The 10,158-nt window shown below is 45.0% G+C and overlaps 2 protein-coding genes across 4 annotated transcripts; both read right to left on the bottom strand.

Annotated features, from left to right (window-relative positions):
* Positions 1–2,353: 2,353 nt before the first annotated feature.
* LOC136526255 (auxin-responsive protein IAA23-like) lies at positions 2,354–3,637 on the bottom strand (the record flags this gene model as incomplete). Its single annotated transcript, XM_066518988.1, has 3 exons — positions 2,354–2,953; positions 3,076–3,369; positions 3,504–3,637. Coding segments are annotated over 3 exons (648 nt in total), but the record flags the coding sequence as incomplete, so codon positions are not given.
* A 780-nt stretch (positions 3,638–4,417) lies between these two features.
* LOC136527911 (palmitoyl-acyl carrier protein thioesterase, chloroplastic-like) lies at positions 4,418–9,049 on the bottom strand. 3 transcript variants are annotated; one of them, XM_066520769.1, is made up of 7 exons: positions 8,843–9,049; positions 7,628–8,198; positions 7,415–7,548; positions 6,372–6,485; positions 6,014–6,197; positions 5,848–5,916; positions 4,418–5,112 (listed from the first exon to the last, which is right to left on the bottom strand). In XM_066520769.1, exons 2-7 carry the CDS (start codon positions 8,129–8,131, stop codon positions 4,855–4,857), a joined length of 1,263 nt encoding a protein of 420 aa, XP_066376866.1. In that variant the 5' UTR covers positions 8,132–8,198; positions 8,843–9,049; the 3' UTR covers positions 4,418–4,854. The 3 variants fall into 3 exon arrangements, with proteins under 3 accessions (XP_066376866.1, XP_066376867.1, XP_066376868.1); XM_066520770.1 differs by lacking the exon at positions 8,843–9,049 and adding an exon at positions 8,479–8,768; XM_066520771.1 differs by lacking the exon at positions 8,843–9,049 and adding an exon at positions 8,276–8,392.
* Between the last annotated feature and the right edge of the window lie 1,109 nt (positions 9,050–10,158).

Genomic DNA, 10,158 nt, shown 5'->3' with positions numbered 1-10,158 from the left:
CGTTGTTTTTGAATCACTGAAGTGGGCATGCAGTCCCGCTTCTCTTCAAAGTCTTAGGTCTCTACATACCATGCTCTCCTAGATCTTCCCATCTTTTCTAAAGATAATGTATCTTCAAATATCGTATTTTGGGCTCAATCCGTTAAACTCTCATATGGCGCTTTAAGCACCACCTTAACATCTTTGAGACTGACTACGCTATCTTCCTGTCAGAACTTTAAAGGTCCAGGAATTTAGCTATTTCTCTGCTTAGGGGTATCATCGTTGTGACAGCTATACTCCTCCAACGGTCGTATTCATCTTAATTAATCTTTATCTCACTCTTACTGAAGAGTAAGAGTATTTTTCTTAATTGATCTTAATATTCTCCCCCTTGAAATATGGCATGAACTTTACTACCATAATTTCGATAACTATTCAGAAAGTCTGTAAACGAGGAGACACTTTTAACTTGCTTCATTCACATGACTATGTCATGTAAACAAAGTTATTTCTTGATCCGTTTAGAAGTACACTTTCCTTATTTCACTTCAAGAACTCAACGAGGTCTTTTATTAACGGTACTTTTGCAAGTCACGTTTGCATCTTTTCCTTGTCCTCTGATTAGTATTTACCATGACGGTGCATTTCTATTGTGCCATGGTTAATACTAGGATAGCATAAGAGCTACCCAAACTTCTCTCGCTATGCCGGATACAAAAACATATGAATCATCACAAAAAATTCTCTCGCCAGCAGGATGGACTAGCATAATTACTATGCCGTCATGACAACTAAAACATTCACTTATACTTCATTTTCCAATTAAATCTTCCCGTTGGTTCCAATTTAATCAGAAAATTAGTAAACTAACAAAAATTGTCATGAACTGGCTTGACTCAAGCCTTTTCATTCGCATACCCCAGCATTGTAGCCTGTTGGCATGCAGCTGAGTGATCTCATCGATTAAAAATAAAACATACTATATGCTTATGCATCAATTCTACATCATTGTTGGGCAGAAAATAGAATTAATGCATAAAACTCAGAAATTAACTTAAAATCCATATAATTACTCTTCAAAATTAAATTCTTCCGTTGGTTCGAATTTAATTAGAAGATAATCAACTTTATCGCAGCGAAAACATGTTAACAAAATACATTCTATTAGTTCAGGAGCATTTCTTGGTCCTTATCAACTCTCTGAAAAATTCACCACGTTGGTGTAAAATTTTCTAGAGATTTAAACTTCAAACTTAAATTCGTTATAATATTGTCATCATCAACGTTGGTCAGAAAATGACAATACCATAATCTTACTTAAACAAAAAATGGACTACTCCTCTAATTAAGTTTTTTCGTTAGTTCCAATTTAATTAGAGGATCAACGTAATCATAATTTACTAAATATAACTGCTCTTCAAATTAAATTCTCCCGTTGGTTCGAATTTAATTGAAAGATAATAAACATTAAACTTTGCAGCAGAAACATAAAAATTCTTTAGGGTTAGGATTAGGATTAGGGTTAGGATTAACCCGATTCGATTTTTCTTTCGGTTTTGATTCGAGATCGGCGAGGTAAGCCGCCTTCCTAGCTCTTCCCCTTTCCCCTTCTTCTTCTCTTTTGGGTCTTCTTCTATTCTTCTCGGATCTTGTCCAATTTGGGGTTGGGTTAGGTTAGGGTTCGGGTTACTTCACTGTTCTTCTTCCCCGACGGTTAGGGTTCGGTTGAACCCTCTACATCTCTACATCTCTATTTCTTCCCCCCCGATTAGGGTTAGGGTTTCAATCCAAACTGGATCGAACCCTCTGCCTCTCTTCGATTTCTTTTTAATTTTCTACCCCATACTAGATCTACACACTGGCAACCTTGCTCTGGTACCATTGTTAAAACCTTAGGGATCATCTAGGTGTCGATTAGTGGGTGCATTCATCTCTATTTGATTCAAATTGACCTAAAACATGAATCCGGAGTGGAAGGCAGACTCGGGAGAGGGAGACAGTGTAGAGGCCCATACCTTTGGGTTCGACAGAGGAGGTAGAGGGGAAGAAATCGCCATGGCAGCGGCGGTGTAGTCCATAGGATGGCGACGCATCCGGTGGCGCTTCCCATCACTTGCAGCGCTGCCCACGATCGGAAGGGATTCTAGGGTTCTTCAGTAGGGTCCAGTGGCAGCGTCGAACCTCGTCTCGCGTGCCTTGACCCCCACCTCTCTCTTTTCTTACAGCGCTGTGTGACAGGGGCCCGCCGACCAGTGGTCGGTTAAGCGTCCCCGATCAGGATGCGGTCAAGGGGTCCGATTGGCCATTGGGCCAATCAGTAGAGATCAAACTAACAGATCAGGCTGCCAAATTACAAGAACACTGATAGATCGTACTTGTATTCTTTGACCTTATACAATGAAAACAGCACACAGCATGTACCATATTCGTGTATGCATGGATCCCTCGAGACAAGACGATCCAGGGCAAAGACTGAAACAGAAATCCAAGTATGAAAGAAAGCGAAAAACAGAACTACTACTAATAATCTATAGCTGACGACGTGCTAGCGCCGCCTTCTCGCCGGCGTCCAAAAACCAAACCGTCCGGCCGAGAGAAAGGGCACTTGAAACTGAGGAAGTTTCCATGGGGTGTATGGCCTGTACAGAACACAACAGACTGAACCCTGATCCTACGGTGTATAACGTGCATGGAGGACCTGAGCAGCCAAGCCTCTTCCAGTGCACACTTTGGTGAACAAATTCAGACAAATTAGCCGCCTAATAGGGCGACAACAATCATTGGGATGATGTCCTTGGAGCTGCATGAAGCAATGCAATGAAGTAATAATGTCACTATGTCAGTACTTGTATGATGATATGTACTGTAACATCTTGTAGCTTGGGCATGCATGGATTTGGAGGTCTTGCATAGGTTGATGGCCTCGGAGCTCTTCATGAGGCGGATCCTCTTGCACGAGTCCACGAACATCCTGCGTTCATGTGAAAGAGAGGGATTAGCACGCTTGACAATGAAGTATTTCACCGATTTGGATTGGTTGGGGAACAGATAATTAGCAGGAACAAGCGAGAAGAGGTGGGTACGGTGAATTACTTGAAGGGTACGTCGCCGACGAGCATCCAGTCGCCGTCCTTGTCCTCGTAGGTGGGCACGTACTCGGCGCCGGTGGCGGCGTCGACGAGACTCCCGGCCCCGTCGGCTCCGAGGCAGGAGGCGAACATGCCGTGGAGCGCGCGGAGCAGGGCCGCGTACCCGTCGTGCGCCGCGAGGTCCACCTTGCGCAGGTACGGCGCGCCGTCCACGGCCACCTTCACGAGCTTGGCCTGCTCGTCGCGCAGCGCGTTGCGCCGGTACGCGCGCACCGGCGGCCACCCCACGGCCCGCGCCCTGCACATCGTGACGTCACACAAGCGTCCAGGTAAGTCCAGAGTCAACAAAAGTCGTGCCGTCCATGGGCATCGGGCGTCGTGTCCACACGCGGCGCGCGAGGGTTGAAGCTAGCGAGAAGAGAAGGCGCGTACTTTGGGGAGCTTGCGGTCGGCGGCGGCGGGGTCGGCGGAGGAGGAGGAGCCTGGGAGGGCGAGGGTGAGCGTGGTGTCGTCGTAGTCGAGGCCAGACACGGCCAGGGAAGCCGCCGTGGAGTTGGTCGAGCTCGTCGACATCACTGGATGCGCTTGTTCCGCCCGGGCTTCTTCTTCTCTCTGAGAGTCTGAGGTCTGCTTGCTGCACCGTTCATCCGGCCGATAAGCTTTCCTTGGTCAGGCAGGCCTCCCCATATTGTTCCTTCGCTGAAAAAATATGACTGAAAAGACAAGTCTACCAGCGTCCCTGTTGCTGCCCTGACCAAACCAGGAAAAATTAACGATTTTCAAGATTATTGGTGATTGATATATTATGATCTCTACAAATAAGTCGTATAAAAAAAGTGGCACATCGATTAGCAATTCCAATCAATGATCATTAACCAGCTCAATGATTTGCAGGGCCCCTCTTATATTAACTTTGGTAACCTAACTTGAACCACCCATAAGAACAATTCCATCAAAGACAGCTTTAGAATCCAAACATCGCATATGACTTAAAGACAGCTTTAGAATCCAAACATCGCATATGACTTGTCTTCGAGTAGCCTCCACAGCTCAAATTCAGCCATCCGTAAAGGGAGTCGGATGCAAAATTCAGTTTGTTCTCCTTTCTCATCAGTCAACTCTAGTCTAGTCTAGAAATTAGGCGCAGAAAGCATGGTATGATGGTAGACATGTCAACCCGTCATTGCTCACGCCAAGCTGTCTTCAGTTCAAACAACTATAAATCAAAAGATATATTAAAAAAAACTATGCTTGTCAAAGTGGATCACAAGCTGCACAATTTCAATATTTATCGCATTGCCCCAGGTACGAAGTTTAGACACACTTTATCAGCCTGAGAAGAGTAATAATATCAATTTTTAATATCAGCAAATACAATATACGAGATTAAAATTCTCTGAATGAATATGGCTGCGACAAAGCTGTTTTCAAGGGGCTTATAACATATGGACATAGCACCAGAAGGAACATGTATGGGAAGCACTCGCTCCCCTTCATACACTTGTAGCTACAGACAGATCAATACTTACAACACTAAGAAAGAACTCAAAAGAAAAAACAGAAACAAGCCATGCACAGGAAGACTCCTTTGTATTCGATCTCCCCGGTTCTGTCTCCTCCATTGTGACTCACTTGTATCTCCTCTATTTTTCACACTTCATAACTAAATTAGTTTAGGTCTCGCCTTGTGTGATTTGCTTCCAATAGAGGACACTAGTAACCATTCTGATCTTTTACCAAATAGTTTGCTGCCAAAATCACCATCCCCAACATCTCACACAGTTCAAAATGAAGATGGAACCACTGTTTCTTGGGCCTTGGTTCGCTTAGGCCTCCACATGGTCCGGGCCTTCACCATGGTCGGACCTGATTCAAGGCTCAGCACATGCTCACAGTGCAAGGTTGTTTCTCCAGACTCACTGTTGCAATCCGTGTGCACAGAGGTGTGTGACTGCAGCACACTATCCCGGCCACACTCCCTTTTGTAATCCAGCACAATACTCGCCAGTTCATGAATCTCAAGAATAGAGATCGGTGCACTCTGAGGCAAAAAGATAAAAGTAAGGTTAATTGCAGATGTGGGCAAAAGTCTTTGTATACAAGGCACTAATTAATATGCTAATCTGTCTCATTTTTTTTTGGATTCTTTCCTATCCAGTTTGGGTTTAGAATCACTTGACCAAATAGTAGAGTCCCCCCTCTAATTAATAGTGGCAGAAGAGCTGCCAATTAATGAAGCAGGAAGGAAAACCAAATGATAACTGTCTCCGTACTCATAGCCAACAATAAGTGCATGAGCGACCAGCCAACAACACATGGCATATCATCAATCAGGCAAATATAAGAATTATCTTTACGACATCTTATTTCTGTGTAGCTTAGAGCAAAGAAAGACTAAATTGATTTGTACACAGGCTGCTCTTGCACGAAAGCAACAAAAGTCCATGACATTGTTAGGTGCCTAGGTGACCAACCAAATATACTAAAATCTCAGGAGATGCATTCCTTGTCCAACTTGTGCATTTGTTGTAATGGATAAGTTTTTAAAAAAAAGATACCATAATATATATCATGAGATGAGCCATTATACTGAATCTACCCCCCCCCCCCCCCCCCCCCCCCAGCATAGAGTACTTGAGTGTGAAATAAAATAGTTCAAATAAATCACAAGTACTAAAATAGCTGGTCATGAATGTGCTTCATTACCTATTTCAGTCTCTAAACAAGAAACACTGAAGAGTAGAATAAAGATGCATATCATCAGAAAGAAAATTACCTCAAGAATCCACGCAATGTATTTAACATTATTGACATGCTGATTTATATCAAGATCAGCCCACCGAGGCTGCATAAAATAGACAACAAATATATAAAACAGCAAAGAAAAAATAACTATATGAACAGACTAGCAATCTAATCTAAATATTAATTCAGTTACTTACAGTCAGCCCTGTCCTCACATATTTAGCTGCAGAAGTGCTTTGACCATCTGGCAGTTTTGGAAGCTTGCGGTTGTCTTCATCAACAATAGCAGAACGCTCAAAAAAGTATGGCTCTATTTCAGTCCGCACTTCATCTGGAATTCTTGCAAGCTTCCTAGTAAGTTTGTTCATCATAACCCATTTACTGCACAAAGACATAAATTAGAAAAAAAATATTGCAACAGGATGCCCATGTAACCAAGTTCACGTACTTTGAGCAGAAAAAAATTATAAATGCAGCATCAATCGTAACATGGCAGTTGGTAGAAATAAACTGTTAATAAAATTGATTAATGGTATAAATAGCAGAGATTTGAACCTTGTTGCCTTCAGTATCGTGTGGCCTGTTATAGAATCACGTATATGCCAATCCCTACGCATTCCATTTTTACCATTAGCACTAACCCATGTATCTACTTCAACAGTATCACCCCTGCAGCAGAATAGCGCGACTTAGAACACATAATAGTAGAACCCAGATGATGAGGGATCATCTTCAGTTCACAGAAGGTAAACTTTCTAGTATCTGTTAGTTACCATAGGAAAACATATCAAGACCTCAAGAGGTTCAGGGCCTGTTTGGAACGCAGGAATCGAAAACACAGGAATAGGAAAAAACGTAGGAATGGGGTGAGTGTGTAGTGGTAAAACAGAGGAAAGAAAAAACACGGGAAATAACTAGAAGGGGTGTTTGGAACGCAGGAATCCATAACCTAGGAAAAACGTAGATTTAAAAAACAATCATCATCAGTGTCTAATAAAACAACCTTAAAACAACCCTATCGCCTGCTGTTCCCGTTGCCCACCTCCATTTTCTCTCTGGCACGCACTGACACGCGCATGTGTCTTGGGTTTCCGCGAAAACTTCAAGTCGGATTGAATGTTTTGCTTCCTGTGTTTTGTGGAGGAATACTACCCATTCCATAGAAACGGCAGGCTCTTTTCCTGTGATCCAAACGGCAAGTGACGTCATCGAACCATAGGAATTAGTTCCTTTGAAATTCCTTTGAGAATCATCCGTTCCAAACGGGGCCTCAATGAGTGTATCTGCATCAATAATTGAGGAACTGCTCACAGTGACATACAACTATATAGGCTCCACGTGCTAAAAAACTATATAGGCTCATCTAACTAGTTAATGTCAAACAGTGCAAAGAACACCAGGGAACTTTCTTTTCGCATTTATTGCCAAACAACTTGAAAACCCCATTCAACAAATCACTCAATACCAGCACTGAGGAAACAAGCCGTGATCATTAATAATTCTATGTCTCCGCAGATAGCCACATGGGTGCAACTTATTTCAAGCTCAAATCACGATAAGAAAACTGAAACAAGATCATGCGATGCTGCAAACCATACCAGCATGGATAAAGCTCGACGATGGCCTGCATTTGGCTAACCACCCAGAACAAGTTTCTTTTACTCATCTCTGGTGTGGAGCCAAATCCATCACCTAGCAGCCCGGCGGTCTTCACATGATTAAGTGCCGTTTCCTGGATCAAATCCAAACTTTTTTCATCGTCCAATCCTCAGCCACAACAATCTCACGCCTCAAAAATAACAAATCCTTACCTGCAAATGGTTCATCAGCGTCTCTATAGATGCCGTCCTATCCGCCCCTATCTCATAGGACCTAATGGAGAAGTTCTGCCTGAACATGAGCCCATCATGTATGATCCGGCCAAACCCAAAGGTGTCAGTGAGCATGTCAGGCCGCCTGGGCTTCCAGTCAAGCATCGTCCACTGCTTCTCGGCGGCCAAGAAGATGGTCGTGATGGCCGCAAGGAGCATGCTCCAGTCGGGAAGCTGGTTGTAGAAAGTCTTCGGCACCGAGGAAGGTACGGTCTCGTGCTCCCCATCCGCCACCGCAGACTTGCCCCCACCGTTCACCTTGGGGACGGCAGCGTGGGCGCGCGTCTTGCCCGCCCTCACGGCATTGGACGAGGCTCCCGGCTTCGCCGCCACGCCGCGGACGTCCAGGCTCTCCGGGCGCTCCCCAAGGCCGTTCTTAGGAGCGGCCGGCGCCGGCGCCGGCGACCCTGGAAAGAAGGACGAGGCCGCGATGGAGGCGGCCATAGGAAAGTACTCCTGCGCCCCAAATCAAATCGAATGGTTGGCACCTGTCTGAATCCGGGATCCCAACCTGATTCAGCACGAGAACAGCATTAGCATCAACGCAAACCACAAAATCAAACAAACAAACAAAAACTGCTCGTTTACCCAATTTAAGCAACCCAAAACAAGCAAGACTTGGTGCACAGTACAGGCGCATCACGGGTACAAAGAACAAATGGCCAGAGCTTGCGAGGAAGTACAAGTACGGGGACAAAACGACGGTCAAACCAACCCGCTCAAATACAGCAAACATGAGACGAAATAAACGCATACAGTACGTAGGGGAAAAAAAGGAAAGAAAAACTCACCAAAGACTACAAGGACGAGAGAGAGGCCAAGAAAAGAAGCGGCAGGAACACCAAATCTAGCGGCGGAAACGAGAAGAAAGAGGGGGCGCAAGGTTTCCTGAACTCGAGATCCAACCGGGGCACGGATCCTGAATTCCCGCGATTCACCCCCCAGCTGTCGCGGCCCGTACGTTAGCCAGCCGAACAGCGAAGCGCCCAGAAATAGCTACAGCTTATCCGGTGGAAGTTGGAATAGCCACATGGCGGCCGCGCCCAGGCAATCCGACCAGGAATAGACTTCAGCCCCACTACGAACCTATGATGAAGGGACACGGCACGGAATGCGGGCGGGCCGGGACGGGAGGGGGCGCGCAAGGGAACGAACCTTCCGCAGCAGTGGGAGGGCGGCGGCGGCGAGGGCAAAGGAGGGGGCTTGGCTGTTGGTGCCTGCTTCTTCCGTCGGGTGCGCTTCACCACGCGGCCATTGGCGGCGCGCCGACGAGGGGAGGGGGGAGGGAGGGAGAGGCTTCTGGCGGATGTGGTGGTGGTGTTTGGCGGCTTCGGTGGCGCTGCGGTGGGGGCAGCGGGGCCGGTCGACCTCTCTTTCTCCGCTGGCAACGGGCGTTGGCAACCGTGACCTTTTAAAACATGGAGTCCAGGGAGGCGGGAAATGACGATTCTGCCCACTTCTCGCAGCTATCGCTGAGAGGAAAAAACGGTGCGTGGCACGGAACGGAAACGGCTGGGCTGGCCATGCATGCGATGCTTCCCGTTGCTGAGCTGAGCAGATCTGGGAGACAAAAATAATATAAAAGTAAATTTCTTATATCTGAGATATAGTAAAGCTAGTGCTTTCTTTCTTTGCTCTAGAAATAAATAAAAGACACTGAGCAGTTTAATCTTTTCTATTTGACACTGAAAGGAAAGCATAACTTGTTTTCAGCGTTCATAAAAAAATTTCTCAAGTAATATTTGTCAATGTGTTTTTTTAATTTCTCTATCTATACATATTATTCATCAGATATAAAATAAAAAGACACACCACCCAGTAGAAAGCATAAAAGAACTCCAGCAGTTCACATGGAGCTGTGAAATAGTATAAACTTTGGAGCATGTTTAGAGCATAGAAAAAACATTCCATCTGCTCGGAATCCATGACGTTTCCCTTGAAGGTTTGACACAGCCTTAAATATTGTTGGGGTCAACTACATGGTATTCTACACTGCGCCATGAATCATATAGTGATTTACTAAAGGATTTAACAGATTTTATAGGGGTCGGTTGACCCCAACAAAACAGGCCTGGCTTGCCCTGGTTTGACTGCTCAGCGAGCTAAGTTCAATGGTCGGAACATTAACCAGAGTGGCTTTGGAAACAAAGGAACACAGATGAAAGTGAGGATATGAACTAGAAAACAAAATCATCCATAAGGACAGTAGGAGTTCTTCTTTTTTAGGCAACTTTTTTTCTCCTCTACAATACATGAATGTTCGGGTCTGTTTTGTAGAGCTTCTCTTAATTGTAGGTGGAAACTGTTTATCTAAGAGAAGTGATTTTTTTAGCTGAAAAAGGACTTTTAAAGATAAACTCTATGCAAAAATGATTACATGTACTCCCTCCGTTCCTTAATATACAGCCTGTTCGGTTGGCTGGTTCGTATCGTTGCTGGTTCGTGAAAAAGTACTGTTGGCTGGTTTGTGG

Source organism: Miscanthus floridulus, chromosome 19, assembly GCF_019320115.1.
Source record: "Miscanthus floridulus cultivar M001 chromosome 19, ASM1932011v1, whole genome shotgun sequence".
Taxonomy (NCBI): Eukaryota; Viridiplantae; Streptophyta; class Magnoliopsida; order Poales; family Poaceae; genus Miscanthus; species Miscanthus floridulus.
The sequence above is the reverse complement of the archived record's forward strand: the minus strand, read 5'-3'. Positions and strand labels throughout refer to the sequence as shown.

Excerpts from the sequence above, each read along its gene's own strand:
- LOC136527911 (XM_066520769.1), bottom strand. The coding sequence starts at position 8,131 with ATGGCCGCCTCCATCGCGGCCTCGTCCTTCTTTCCAGGGTCGCCGGCG. Across the intron at positions 6,486-7,414 it reads GTCGAGCTTTATCCATGCTG|GGGTGATACTGTTGAAGTAG; the intron begins GTATGGTTTGCA and ends ATTCTGCTGCAG. Across the intron at positions 5,113-5,847 it reads ACATTGCGTGGATTCTTGAG|AGTGCACCGATCTCTATTCT; the intron begins GTAATTTTCTTT and ends TTTTTGCCTCAG.